The 15,660-nt window shown below is 40.8% G+C and overlaps 1 protein-coding gene across 4 annotated transcripts in view; it reads left to right on the top strand.

Annotated features, from left to right (window-relative positions):
• The window catches only part of ClC-c (chloride channel protein 3), a 74,393-nt gene extending 59,156 nt beyond the window's left edge, over positions 1-15,237 (top strand). For all 4 annotated transcript variants that reach the window (XM_071666379.1, XM_071666377.1, XM_071666378.1 and 1 more), the window contains 3 exons: positions 5,642-5,805; positions 6,545-6,758; positions 11,118-15,237. In XM_071666379.1, the coding sequence (XP_071522480.1) occupies positions 5,642-5,805; positions 6,545-6,758; positions 11,118-11,208 (469 nt within the window). In that variant the 3' untranslated portion in view covers positions 11,209-15,237. The remainder of the gene's footprint in view (positions 1-5,641; positions 5,806-6,544; positions 6,759-11,117) is intronic.
• Positions 15,238-15,660: the final 423 nt, after the last annotated feature.

Here is a 15,660-nt window from a genome sequence, read left to right as displayed (position 1 = left end):
CGCTTTTTAAACCAGGTATTCCCAATCATCAGTCCTTTTTCAGCACATAAATCTACAAGCTCTTCACCATTTCCATTTACAACACTGAACACCCCATGTATACCAATTATTCCCTCAACTGCCACATTACTCACCTTTGCATTCAAATCACCCATCACTATAACCCGGTCTCGTGCATCAAAACCACTAACACACTCATTCAGCTGCTCCCAAAACACTTGCCTCTCATGATCTTTCTTCTCATGCCCAGGTGCATATGCACCAATAATCACCCACCTCTCTCCATCAACTTTTTTTTTTTTTTTTTGCCGCTGTCTCCCGCGTTTGCGAGGTAGCGCAAGGAAACAGACGAAAGAAATGGCCCAACCCACCCCCATACACATGTATATACATACGTCCACACACGCAAATATACATACCTACACAGCTTTCCATGGTTTACCCCAGACGCTTCACATGCCCTGATTCAATCCACTGACAGCACGTCAACCCCGGTATACCACATCGATCCAATTCACTCTATTCCTTGCCCTCCTTTCACCCCCCTGCATGTTCAGGCCCCGATCACACAAAATCTTTTTCACTCCATCTTTCCACCTCCAATTTGGTCTCCCACTTCTCCTCGTTCCCTCCACCTCCGACACATATATCCCCTTTCTCAATCTTTCCTCACTCATTCTCTCCATGTGCCCAAACCATTTCAAAACACCCTCTTCTGCTCTCTCAACCACGCTCTTTTTATTTCCACACATCTCTCTTACCCTTACATTACTTACTTGATCAAACCAACTCACACCACACATTGTCCTCAAACATCTCATTTCCAGCACATCCACCCTCCTGCGCACAGCTCTATCCATAGCCCACGCCTCGCAACCATACAACATTGTTGGAACCACTATTCCTTCAAACACACCCACCCCTGCCCCCCAAGACAATGTTCCTGACCCCCAAACATCCCTCAAGGCTCCAAGGACCCTCGCCCCCTCCCCCACCCCACAACCCACCTCCGCCTCCACGGTTCCATCCGCCGCCAGATCCACTCCCAGACACCCAAAACACTCCACTTCCTCCAGTTTTTCTCCATTCAAACTTACCTCCCAACTGATTTGACCCTCAACCCTACTGTACCTAATAACCTTGCTCTTATTCACATTTATATATATATGGCATGAGAAGAGTGGGAGGTGGGTTGATTAGAAAGGGTAGTGAGTACTCAGGTGGGATGAAGAAGTAAGAGTATTAGTGAAAGAGAAGAGAGAGGCATTTGGACGATTTTTGCAGGGAAAAAATGCAATTGAGTGGGAGATGTATAAAAGAAAGAGACAGGAGGTCAAGAGAAAGGTGCAAGAGGTGAAAAAAAGGGCAAATGAGAGTTGGGGTGAGAGAGTATCATTAAATTTTAGGGAGAATAAAAAGATGTTCTGGAAGGAGGTAAATAAAGTGCGTAAGACAAGGGAGCAAATGGGAACTTCAGTGAAGGGCGCAAATGGGGAGGTGATAACAAGTAGTGGTGATGTGAGAAGGAGATGGAGTGAGTATTTTGAAGGTTTGTTGAATGTGTTTGATGATAGAGTGGCAGATATAGGGTGTTTTGGTTGAGGTGGTGTGCAAAGTGAGAGGGTTAGGGAAAATGATTTGGTAAACAGAGAAGAGGTAGTGAAAGCTTTGCGGAAGATGAAAGCCGGCAAGGCAGCAGGTTTGGATGGTATTGCAGTGGAAATTATTAAAAAAGGGGGTGACTGTATTGTTGACTGGTTGGTAAGGTTATTTAATGTATGTATGACTCATGGTAAGGTGCCTGAGGATTGGCGGAATGCGTGCATAGTGCCATTGTACAAAGGCAAAGGGGATAAGAGTGAGTGCTCAAATTACAGAGGTATAAGTTTGTTGAGTATTCCTGGTAAATTATATGGGAGGGTATTGATTGAGAGGGTGAAGGCATGTACAGAGCATCAGATTGGGGAAGAGCAATGTGGTTTCAGAAGTGGTAGAGGATGTGTGGATCAGGTGTTTGCTTTGAAGAATGTATGTGAGAAATACTTAGAAAAGCAAATGGATTTGTATGTAGCATTTATGGATCTGGAGAAGGCATATGATAGAGTTGATAGAGATGCTCTGTGGAAGGTATTAAGAATATATGGTGTGGGAGGAAAGTTGTTAGAAGCAGTGAAAAGTTTTTATCGAGGATGTAAGGCATGTGTACGTGTAGGAAGAGAGGAAAGTGATTGCTTCTCAGTGATTGTAGGTTTGCGGCAGGGGTGTGTGATGTCTCCATGGTTGTTTAATTTGTTTATGGATGGGGTTGTTAGGGAGGTAAATGCAAGAGTTTTGGAAAGAGGGGCAAGTATGAAGTCTGTTGGGGATGAGAGAGCTTGGGAAGTGAGTCAGTTGTTGTTCGCTGATGATACAGCGCTGGTGGCTGATTCATGTGAGAAACTGCAGAAGCTGGTGACTGAGTTTGGAAAAGTGTGTGGAAGAAGAAAGTTAAGAGTAAATGTGAATAAGAGCAAGGTTATTAGGTACAGTAGGGTTGAGGGTCAAGTCAATTGGGAGGTGAGTTTGAATGGAGAAAAACTGGAGGAAGTGAAGTGTTTTAGATATCTGGGAGTGGATCTGGCAGCGGATGGAACCATGGAAGCGGAAGTGGATCATAGGGTGGGGGAGGGGGCGAAAATCCTGGGGGCCTTGAAGAATGTGTGGAAGTCGAGAACATTATCTCGGAAAGCAAAAATGGGTATGTTTGAAGGAATAGTGGTTCCAACAATGTGGTATGGTTGCGAGGCGTGGACTATGGATAGAGTTGTGCGCAGGAGGATGTATGTGCTGGAAATGAGATGTTTGAGGACAGTGTGTGGTGTGAGGTGGTTTGATCGAGTAAGTAACGTAAGGGTAAGAGAGATGTGTGGAAATAAAAAGAGCGTGGTTGAGAGAGCAGAAGAGGGTGTTTTGAAATGGTTTGGTCACATGGAGAGAATGAGTGAGGAAAGATTGACCAAGAGGATATATGTGTCGGAGGTGGAGGGAACGAGGAGAAGAGAGAGACCAAATTGGAGGTGGAAAGATGGAGTGAAAAAGATTTTGTGTGATCGGGGCCTGAACATGCAGGAGGGTGAAAGGAGGGCAAGGAATAGAGTGAATTGGAGTCATGTGGTATACAGGGGTTGACGTGCTGTCAATGGATTGAATCAAGGCATGTGAAGCGTCTGGGGTAAACCATGGAAAGCTGTGTAGGTATGTATATTTGCGTGTGTGGACGTGTGTATGTACATGTGTATGGGGGGGGGGGGGTTGGGCCATTTCTTTCGTCTGTTTCCTTGCGCTACCTCGCAAACGCGGGAGACAGCGACAAAGTATAAAAAAAAAAAAAAAAAAAAAAATAAATATATATATATATATATTATGGATTGAACAAGGCATGTGAAGCGTCTGGGGTAAACCATGAAAGCTGTGTAGGTATGTATATTTGCGTGTGTGGACGTGTGTATGTACATGTGTATGGGGGGGGGGGGGTTGGGCCATTTCTTTCGTCTGTTTCCTTGCGCTACCTCGCAAACGCGGGAGACAGCGACAAAGTATAAAAAAAAAAAAAAAAAAAAATATATATATATATATATATATATATATATATATATATATATATATATATATATATATATATATAATATTATTATATTATATTTATTTATTATACTTTGTCGCTGTCTCCCGCGTTTGCGAGGTAGGGCAAGGAAACAGACGAAAGAAATGGCCCAACCCCCCCCCCATACACATGTATATACATACGTCCACACACGCAAATATACATACCTACACAGCTTTCCATGGTTTACCCCAGACGCTTCACATGCCCTGCTTCAATCCACTGACAGCACGTCAGCCCCGGTATACCACATCGCTCCAATTCACTCTATTCCTTGCCCTCCTTTCACCCTCCTGCATGTTCAGGCCCCGATCACACAAAATCTTTTTCACTCCATCTTTCCACCTCCAATTTGGTCTCCCTCTTCTCCTTGTTCCCTCCACCTCCGACACATATATCCTCTTGGTCAATCTTTCCTCACTCATCCTCTCCATGTGCCCAAACCACTGCAAAACACCCTCTTCTGCTCTCTCAACCACGCTCTTTTTATTTCCACACATCTCTCTTACCCTTACGTTACTCACTCGATCAAACCACCTCACACCACACATTGTCCTCAAACATCTCATTTCCAGCACATCCATCCTCCTGCGCACAACTCTATCCATAGCCCACGCCTCGCAACCATACAACATTGTTGGAACCACTATTCCTTCAAACATACCCATTTTTGCTTTCCGAGATAATGTTCTCGACTTCCACACATTCTTCAAGGCCCCCAGGATTTTCGCCCCCTCCCCCACCCTATGATCCACTTCTGCTTCCATGGTTCCATCCGCTGCCAGATCCACTCCCAGATATCTAAAACACTTCACTTCCTCCAGTTTTTCTCCATTCAAACTCACCTCCCAATTGACTTGACCCTCAACCCTACTGTACCTAATAACCTTGCTCTTATTCACATTTACTCTTAACTTTCTTCTTCCACACACTTTTCCAAACTCAGTCACTCATATATATAATATATAATCACATTTTGGAAGATCCAGCTTCTTCCAAAGTGTTTTTATCCTTAGCCAACTTCCATGAATCTTAATTTCATCATGGGATTTCTCTCTTTCCAAAATTCATTCTAAACTTTGCCACACACAAGTGTGACAACCTCAGTTAATGCACACTTTACATATATGCTTATCACCTCAAGCTTACTATGTACATTTGCATCAGCATTACTTTGATTTCCATTGGACTTATTTTGCAAGTCAATTTTACACTTTATTTCATTTCTTTTTATCCTTTCTTTTTCCTTCTAATACGCAGAGAAGTGTGTGCCAGCCCTTCTATATCTGTTTGTCTTTATCTCTGATAGCCATTCCAATTGGAGCTCCCATAAAGGGGTGGCCACAGCAATAGTCTCCATAACTGTTGAACTACAGTGCTACTTCTTAGCCTTTAGTGGTTCACCCTTAACAGGCCACTAGCAGAGGGCAACTCTAATGCAAAATCTCATTGTAGGTACCCATGGGTAAGTAGGTAGTTCACTAAATTAATTTTACAGAACACTTAACTTATTTCTTAAGAAAGCCTACCCAACCCCTCATAGACCAAACTTTATACATACAACATAGTCTTCTATACCACAGACTTATTAGTTTTACTCTTGTCTGCCCCACAGTCAGTTTGTATATGCTCTATATTTACTTACATCCTTTTGTTGAAAATTTATATATAAAACATTCATACCAGCACTACACAACAGTCTCGTGCCATTTCTTCTAAGGTAGTAATGAATTCCTCAATTGTTTACATTCATCTTTAACACCTTTACTTTAGTACTAAGGTATAATTACTTCATCTGTCTATTGTTTGGCAAAGTTTCTCCTAACCACTAATTTTTGAAAATCATTGCAAATAGTATAAACACTTCATTGAGGCAGTTTTCTTGTATCAATGTAAATGTATATTTATATAAAGTGCCCAGATGAAAAATTTTACTTTGTAAATAGAATGCACATCCTAACCTTTACTCATCTCTGTTATCTTTGCTGTTCTTCACAGGAAAAATGAGTCTTTCTATGTGATTACACAAGATAGCATGACTTTGGATGACGTGGAGCAGCTTCTTCGAGAGACAGACCACAATGGGTTCCCTGTGGTCGTGAGTAGGCAGTCTCAGTACCTGGTTGGATTTGTGGCTAGAAGAGACTTAAATATAGCAATTAGTAAGTAGAGGATTATAGTGTGGTACTTTTATGTTAAGAGCCTCCTGTTTTATAATAGTATGGACAGTTTGGTAGACCGGGTAGAAAAGAGGGCTTGGAGGCAAAGTTTCCATGGCTTTTCCCTTGTACACTTTAGCCGTAGCTATTAATGGTAATTGCCATGCCTTCAAAGCCGAAGTGTAGAACTCAGGTTCCACTCGATTTTAGTTCATGACTTCAGACTGAAGAACCTAGATAGAATTCAGCATTGTTTCTTTACTTTGGTGTCTGTTAGGGCAAAGATGTGTATGTCCGAACAGTGTTGTTTGATAGGAGTTCTAGGCCTTGAATGCTACTGGAAAAATAGGGGCATCTTTGTTTTTTCATAATCCAGCCGCAAAGCTGATGCATCACACTGACCGGGAACTTTTTCAGTCCACACTTATCTTTGAAATTTCCATGCCAGTATCTTACCACACTACTATATGGTTTTGTTTTCATATTTTTTCATATCTTTCTTGTGCTGCAGTTGAGTCATAGTGAAGGTTGAGCTGCAGCTCAGAAAGTGTGTGGGCTGTGGTTAGAGTTTAGAAATATATGCCCTCAGCTTATGGAAATTTTCAGAACTTGCTTTATGCACAAGAACTGATTGACAACAGAAAACTTTTTACTGTAATGAAGTTACCACATATGTTCAATAGAAGACTTAGTATTATGTACGTCTCGTGTTATTGTTGTTTTCACTATATATTTTCTGCAGATCAAGCTAAGAAGAACACAGAAGGTATAGTAGGAGATTCCATTGTGTTGTTTACTGCCTCAGTACCGTCCCCATGGATGGGTCCTCCACCTCTCCGCCTCCGCAAGATTCTGGACCTGGCACCAATCACTATTACCGACCAGACACCAATGGAGACAGTGGTAGACATGTTCAGAAAGCTTGGATTAAGGCAGACTTTAGCTACACATAATGGGTGAGGAGTTACTCTCACATTTTGTAACCATTATTCGTAATCCACTCTGCCATTTCTACTTGCAGGAAGGGCTTCCCAGTTGTTATATTCAGATTTGTGGTAGTCTGTGTTGTAGAAGACATCTTTGCTTCCTCTCATCTCTGTTGTAAAAGACATCTTTGCTTCCTTTCCTTTTGCACACATGCATCACTACTTAAACCTTACTTAAGATTATTACATACTTATTAATGTTGATTTGAGTTTTGGAGAGAGGGGCAAGTATGCAGTTTGTTGTGTATGAGAGGGCTTGGAAAGTGAGTCAGTTGTTGTTTGCTGATGGTACAGTGCTGGTGGCTGATTCGGGTGAGAAACTGCAGAAGTTGGTGACTGAGTTTGATAAAGTGTGTGAAAGAAAACTGAGAGTAAATGTGAATAAGAGCAAGGATATTAGGTTCAGTAGGGTTGAGGGACAAGTTAATTGGGAGGTAAGTTTGAATGGAGAAAAACTGTAGGAAGTGAAGTGTTTTAGATATCTGGGAGTTGATTTAGCAGTGGATGGAACCATGGAAGCAGAAGTGAGTCACAGGGTGGGGGAGGGGGCAAAGGTTCTGGGAACATTGAAGAATGTGTGGAAGGCGAGAACGTTATCTCAGAGAGCAAAAATGGGTATTTTTGAAGGAATAGTGGGTCCAACAATGTTATATGGTTGCGAGGCGTGGGATATAGATAGGGTTGTGTGGAGGAGGGTGGATGTGTTGGAAATGAGATGTTTGAGGACAATATGTGGTGTGAGGTGGTTTGATCGAGTAAGTAATAATAGGTTAAGAGAGATGTGTGGTAATAAAAAGAGTGTGGTTGAGAGAGCAGAAGAGGGTGTTTTGAAATGGTTTGGTCACATGGAGAGAATGAGTGAGGAAAGATTGACCAAGAGGATGGGGGGAACGAGGAGAAGTGGGAGACCAAATTGGAGGTGGAAAGATGGAGTGAAAAAGATTTTGAGTGATTGGGGCCAGAACATGCAGGAGGGTGAAAGGCATGCAAGGAATAGAGTGAATTGGAACGATGTGGTATACCGGGGTTGACGTGCTGTCAGTGGATTGAACCAGGCATGTGAAGCGTCTGGGGTAAACCATGGAAAGTTCTGTGGGGCCTGGATGTGGAAAGGGAGCTGTGGTTTCGGGGCATTATATATGACAGCTAGAGACTGAGTGTGAACGAATGTGGCCTTTGTTGTCTTTTCCTAGCGCTACCTCGCGCACATGCGGGGGAAGGGGGTTGTTATTTCATGTGTGGCGGGATGGCGGTGGGAATGAATGAAGGCAGACATTATAAATTATGTACATGTGTATATATGTATATGTATATTTGTATATATGTTTATATAATATGCTTGTGGCATGAGAAGAGTGGGAGGTGGGTTGATTAGAAAGGGTAGTGAGTGGTGGGATGAAGAAGTAAGAGTATTAGTGAAAGAGAAGAGAGAAGCATTTGGACGATTGTTGCAGGGAGAAAATGCAATTGAGTGGAAGATGTATAAAAGAAAGAGACAGGAGGTCAAGAGAAAGGTGCAAGAGGTGAAAAAGAGGGCAAATGAGAGTTGGGGTGAGAGAGTATCATTAAATTTTAGGGAGAATAAAAAGATGTTCTGGAAGGAGGTAAATAAAGTGCGTAAGACAAGGGAGCAAATGGGAACTTCAGTGAAGGGTGCAAATGGGGAGGTGATAACAAGTAGTGGTGATGTGAGAAGGAGATGGAGTGAGTATTTTGAAGGTTTGTTGAATGTGTTTGATGATAGAGTGGCAGATATAGGGTGTTTTGGTCGAGGTGGTGTGCAAAGTGAGAGGGTTAGGGAAAATGATTTGGTAAACAGAGAAGAGGTAGTAAAAGCTTTGTGGAAGATGAAAGCCGGCAAGGCAGCAGGTTTGGATGGTATTGCAGTGGAATTTATTAAAAAAGGGGGTGACTGTATTATTGACTGGTTGGTAAGGTTATTTAATGTATGTATGACTCATGGTGAGGTGCCTGAGGATTGGCGGAATGCGTGCATAGTGCCATTGTACAAAGGCAAAGGGGATAAGAGTGAGTGTTCAAATTACAGAGGTTTAAGTTTGTGGAGTATTCCTGGTAAATTATTTGGGAGGGTATTGATTGAGAGGGTGAAGGCATGTACAGAGCATCAGATTGGGGAAGAGCAGTGTGGTTTCAGAAGTGGTAGAGGATGTGTGGATCAGGTGTTTGCTTTGAAGAATGTATGTGAGAAATACTTAGAAAAGCAAATGGATTTGTATGTAGCATTTATGGATCTGGAGAAGGCATATGATAGAGTTGATAGAGATGCTCTGTGGAAGGTATTAAGAATATATGGTGTGGGAGGCAAGTTGTTAGAAGCAGTGAAAAGTTTTTATTGAGGATGTAAGGCATGTGTACGTGTAGGAAGAGAGGAAAGTGATTGGTTCGTAGTGAATGTAGGTTTGTGGCAGGGGTGTGTGATGTCTCCATGGTTGTTTAATTTGTTTATGGATGGGGTTGTTAGGGAGGTGAATGCAAGAGTTTTGGAAAGAGGGGCAAGTATGAAGTCTGTTGGGGATGAGAGAGCTTGGGAAGTGAGTCAGTTGTTGTTCGCTGATGATACAGCGCTGGTGGCTGATTCATGTAAGAAACTGCAGAATCTGGTGACTGAGTTTGGTAAAGTGTGTGAAAGAAGAAAGTTAAGAGTAAATGTGAATAAGAGCAAGGTTATTAGGTACAGTAGGGTTGAGGGTCAAGTCAATTGGGAGGTAAGTTTGAATGGAGAAAAACTGGAGGAAGTAAAGTGTTTTAGATATCTGGGAGTGGATCTGGCAGCGGATGGAACCATGGAAGCAGAAGTGGATCATAGGGTGGGGGAGGGGGCGAAAATTCTGGGGGCCTTGAAGAATGTGTGGAAGTCGAGAACATTATCTCGGAAAGCAAAAATGGGTATGTTTGAAGGAATAGTGGTTCCAACAATGTTGTATGGTTGCGAGGCGTGGGCTATGGATAGAGTTGTGCGCAGGAGGATGGATGTGCTGGAAACGAGATGTTTGAGGGGAAACGAGATGTTTGAGGACAATGTGTGGTGTGAGGTGGTTTGATCGAGTAATTAACGTAAGGGTAAGAGAGATGTGTGGAAATAAAAAGAGCGTGGTTGAGAGAGCAGAAGAGGGTGTTTTGAAGTGGTTTGGGCACATGGAGAGAATGAGTGAGGAAAGATTGACCAAGAGGATATATGTGTCGGAGGTGGAGGGAACGAGGAGAAGTGGGATACCAAATTGGAGGTGGAAAGATGGAGTGAAAAAGATTTTGTGTGATTGGGGCCTGAACATGCTGGAGGGTGAAAGGAGGGCAAGGAATAGAGTGAATTGGAGCGATGTGGTATACCGGGGTTGACGTGCTGTCAGTGGATTGAATCAGGGCATGTGAAGCGTCTGGGGTAAACCATGGAAAGCTGTGTAGGTATGTATATTTGCGTGTGTGGACGTATGTATATACATGTGTATGGGGGTGGGTTGGGCCATTTTTTTCGTCTTTCCTTGCGCTTCCTAGCAAACGCGGGAGACAGCGACAAAGCAAAAAAAAAAAATTTTTTTTTTATATATGTGTAGAAAAGGATATGTTGAGATGTATAGGTATGTATATTTGCGTGTGTGGACGTGTATGTATATACATGTGTATGTGTGTGTGTTGGGCCATTCTTTCGTCTGTTTCCTTGTGCTACCTCGCTAACGTGGGAGACAGCGACAAAGTAAAATAAATAGATATATGTATGTATTGATGCCCTGGTTAGGTCTGTGTTTGATCTTGCTGATGGCAGCTGTTGATATTGCTGGTGATGATTGTGCTCATTATTTTGGTGTGTACTGACAAGTTGATGGTCTAGATATAGTTGAATCTGCTGCTGGCTGCTGGCAGTTGTATTGATATATGTCATGGAGCATATGGGGATGATGATGGTCATGGTGTAGTAAATGGGGATAATGGAAATGATGGTTCTGAAAGTAATATTTATGTTGAGGGTACAACCGAATGTTGTCTTGACCATTCAGGTTATTTCAGTGGTTTTGTTAACATTATATGTACTATATTGATAACACAAGTAAATGATGTTTGACTGAAAGCTGCTGCTGATGCTAATATTAGTGTTAGTGTTATGTTGCTGGACTACCTGAATGGTTTATCTTACTAAGGAGGGAGCTGCTAGGGATGATGTTAGTGATAACTGATGACTTTGGTGGTGATGAAATTAATTGCTGAACTGATTGATGTATCTGACCCAGCATGCAGGTACTGGGGATTGATGCTAACTGATGACATGTTTATATAAATGTTAATTACTCAACTGAATGATGTTTAATGTTGCAGGCGGCTACTTGGAATCATCACTAAGAAAGATGTCCTGCGCCATATCAAGCAGTTGGAAAGTGAGGACCCCGAGTCGGTCCTTTTCAACTGATTTCCTCGCATACTTTGGGCTCAATCACCCCCCTTTTTTAATTTATTATGTAACTTAAGAGGTATCATTCAAAATATTTTGTCATGGTGGGGTTGTGCATTGCTCTACCAGTTGCCAGATTTGTATAATGGAATCGCCCTGTTCATGTAGGTACCCACCTAATGATGTTAAAAATTATTTCCACATGATGTAGAGTATCCTTAAGTGGTGGAACCTTGTTTATGTGCAGGTGTACATGCTGAATAGCTTAAAGATTACAGTCCTTTATCAATATATATTTATAGTTTTGTGTCCCAGATAATGTACAGACAAAGCCCCTCTTTTGTGATACTATATCACTATGTAATTACCAAATGTATAGCACTAATTATGAGGGTTAACGTGTCTGTATTGTGCTAATACCGGTATATATATATATATATATATATATATATATATATATATATATATATATATATAATTTTTTTTTTTTTTTTTGAGTACATTGCTTTATACTATTGAAGACATTTTAAGCTTTAATAAGCAAGGCATTGTGAATCTTGGTGACTGCAATGTTCAGATGACCGTCAGTAGTCCTCTGTAACCATTAAATATTATTTGTCTCCAGTCATTAGAAGACTGCTAGTAGTTCTCACCATCCATCATGTAAGTATCAGTGATCCAATACTGTCAGATGGCATTTAGTTATTCTGAGTATCTACTAGTGTTTTACAGAAATGATGACTGCAATTTGTTCTTTGCAGGCTTCAAGTGATAGCTCATATTCCTCTCCTACCATTAAGTGACTGCAAGGGGTTCCTGTTATGCCACCAGGTGACATTGTCCTTTGCAATCCCAAGGACATATGCTAATTTTTCTCTGTTACCATCATATAACCGTTAAAGGTCCTCCTACCATCTTTTAACCATGAATGGTTTATTGTTGCCATTTTGTAACATAATGGCCTAGTGTTGCCATTATGTAACCATTAAGTCATCTGCTGCTATCTTGTAACCACTAATGGTCTACTGTTGCCATCAACTAACCACAAATGGTTGTCTGGTGTTGTCAGATGACTTTTGATGGTTCTATGCAGACATCAGGCAACAGCTAACTATCCTCTTCAGCCATCGGGTGGCTGGTAATGATACTCTGCAGGCATTACATGACAGTCGATGATTCCCCCTCAGCTGCGTGCAACTGGTAGTGGGCAGTTGACTGCTAATGGTCCTCTTCAGCTGTCATTTTATTTGTTTTGGGTCAGTGCTGTCATCTGGCAACTGCTTATGTTGTTTGAAGTTATCAGATAACAACTAATGGTCTGTTAAGCTGTTAGAAAACTGCTGACGGTCCTTTGCTATCATTGTTGGTCTGCAACCATCAGGTGACTGCTAATGGCATGTGCAACCACCAGATTACTGCTAATGGTCCTTTGCAGCTATCAGTTTACATTAAAGGTCCTCTGCAGTCATGAAGTTACTGCTAATGGTCCTTTACAGCCATCAGGTTACTGGTGATAACCCTCACCAGCCCACTGGGAGACTGCTGATGGTCCTCTGCAGACACCATTTAACTGTTAATGGACCTGTACAGTCATCAGGTGACTGCTGCCATTAGGTTGCTACTAGTGGTCCTCTGCAGCTATTGTGTGACCAGTAGTCGATCCTCTGCAATTTTCCCTATTTGAGTAGCATACTAAATAGTTTGAATCGTTAGTTATATGTTTTGGAATTATTTGCAGATTGTTTTTTTATTGCTAAATATTTGGATGTGAGTTAGTGAAAGTAAGTAAGGCTATATGATTATAATTTAATGAATCAGACCTATCCTAATTCAATGTAAATATTCCTTATGTTCCTTTTTCCTTTGCCTTCTCATTTTTGTCCCCTCCCCCCTTTATTTGTTTTTTGACATGGATAATTTTGTTTTGTATAGCATGTCTGAAAAATGCACCCAGTACTTGTGATCTTCACCAGTACAAAATTTTTTGTAGATTTTTTCAGTCTGTGTTGATACTATACTGTATTACATACACTTGAACTTTATTACTGCACACTGAAATTGCTTCTTGGATGAGGGTTCTGAAGTAATATTGGTGTTATTGTCTGTGGATAAGTTATGGTATTCATTTGCTGTAATACCTATTTGCTGCTTTTCTTGTATATTTTACCCCAGGGGCTATCTTCTCCTTCCAAGTCATTATTTGCAGTGACATACCATCTAGATGACTTACAATGCAGAACCGTATCAGTGTATCATTGGTGTGTACATACCTACATCCTTGCCAGAGCTTTAGGTGTGGGATCCTGCTGTGTGCCAGCCCCAAATTCAGTAAAGGCTATTCCCATATCAGATTTTATTGGAAGTGTATTAGTCAATTTCAATATACATTTCAGTTGTTTCTGATGAGGCTGCCAGATAATGGTAGGTGTAGAAATACTCCGTGCCATTGCAGTCAGTGTTGTCATGGGTGAAAAAGATTGACATACTTTCAACACAAAATACAGGTGATTTGTGACCGTACGTATTCGAGACTTTTGTGCATGTGCTTGTATATGTGTGTATGTCTCTGCATGTTTCTTGGGGGGTAGGGGGCATGTGAAGGTGTCCATGTGTGCATACGATTATGCATTCCTGTATGTGTGATTCTAGACTTTTTAAGATATTTATATGCAGATGCCAGATAGTTCAACAGGTATGTAATCCTGTTTGATTAGTGATAAGCAGACTTCTGTAATATAAAAGATGAATGTAGAGTGTTTAGGAAGACGAGATGCAAGATGGAAAGACATTTGGGGTGCTGCTATTATGGATGGTGTGCAGAGATACATGGTGGCTGTGGTGCTTTTAAGGATTCTACACACAGCATAATAATGATGTAAGAGGAAATTTATGTATTAAATACAGCTAGTCAGAGAGGAGGAAAGAACACTGAATACTAAGTTAGACAGACAACCTTACACTTGAGCAACCCAGACAATCTTTGTCTCGTAATTTCCCTGAGGTCACAATGTAAATTTGATGCACAGTGAGTGTAAAGCTAACTTTGTGATTGAGTTACAAGATGGAACAATAGAATATGTTGTGTTACATCTAGCAATAATAGCAGTGTCTGTGCAAGAATTTAAAATATTTTCACGTTTCATTATTTGTCTCGGAGCTTACCTTAGTCCTAATTATTTTGGAGACTGTGCAGGTGTTGTAATACAAACTTGTCCAGTAAGTTTTGTGTATTATTGTTATTATTGTTATTATTATTATTATATAATTTCATAACCCATTTTATGGGGCTCCTACAACCCTGAGACTGCACTCCATGCAGGAGCAGGGGAATGGACTCAATTGGAGCAAAGAGGTCCTTGACAAGACTACTCCTTTCCGTCCACTGACGATGATATAGCCTTGCCGAATGTGACTTCTCGCTTGCAATGTAACTACTAGTAGGTGGAGTCCAGGTAACACTCTTTGTTTTGTATACATATTGGTTAATATGACTTGTCCCTTATTTTTCATCATTGTCAACTCCTATTCCGTCATTTGCTTTTCTCTCCTGCATATGTTGGAAGATTGAAGAACATTGGTGCATGTCAGCTGGGCTGTCTGTCTGTCAATGTTGTAAGTCTTGCTTCGTTCTTTTTGGTCAGCCTTCTACTGTTTTCTCGAAAACCTTTGTAGTGTTTTGATTGATACAGGAAATTCAGGTGGTAAATAATTACAGGAAGTTGCTATATATATCTAGAGTATTTCTGGGTGACTAGATTTTTTTTTACCCATTATCATTTAAGATTAAATGTTGCATCAGCAGTTTGGGTCTTTAATGGAATATTTACTTAAGAATAAATAAATCACAAATATTTTCATATGTAAGTTATGAAACATAAATATATACTGTACTTTATACTGTACAGTGGTTTCTCCTAGGAAGTCAAACATAAGAATATCACACTTGTCACCAAATTTACAGTTATCAAGATATAACTATTTTTTTAAATGTTGTTTACTAAGGTAGCAAGCTTCATAAAAAGAATGATGGGTAAGGTTGTTTTAATGTAGCACTGCAGCAATGCTTGTGTGAATGTAATAGTGGCAAAGTTGCTAAGTAACACACTAATGGTATGTTACTTTTTGATGTGTGTGCATGGGTGGAAAAAAAATCAGTTACTCCTTTTAATACAGTATATGCCATTTCTATCCGAGTGGTTACCTCTCTCTTAGTACTTTTGTCATTTCCTGCTTTTAAGCAGAGTCACCCTTCAAAAGTCTTCTCCAAACACTCAGGAATTCAAAAAATAACACTCAATACAGCAATTTCTTCCCCCACAAACAGGGTCTGTAAATTATTTTTTCAAATCATTGAAGCTGACTCCCATGGAAGTTTTGGTAATAAAGACAAACTATATTAATATTCAGGTACACCAACATTTTAAGTCCGATGCTGTGTTAGACATTAGTTATCATAAACATTATTTTATA

This window comes from Panulirus ornatus, chromosome 11 (assembly GCF_036320965.1).
Source record: "Panulirus ornatus isolate Po-2019 chromosome 11, ASM3632096v1, whole genome shotgun sequence".
Taxonomy (NCBI): Eukaryota; Metazoa; Arthropoda; class Malacostraca; order Decapoda; family Palinuridae; genus Panulirus; species Panulirus ornatus.
Note: the sequence above shows the minus strand (reverse complement) of the source record. Positions and strands in the feature narration are given on the sequence as shown.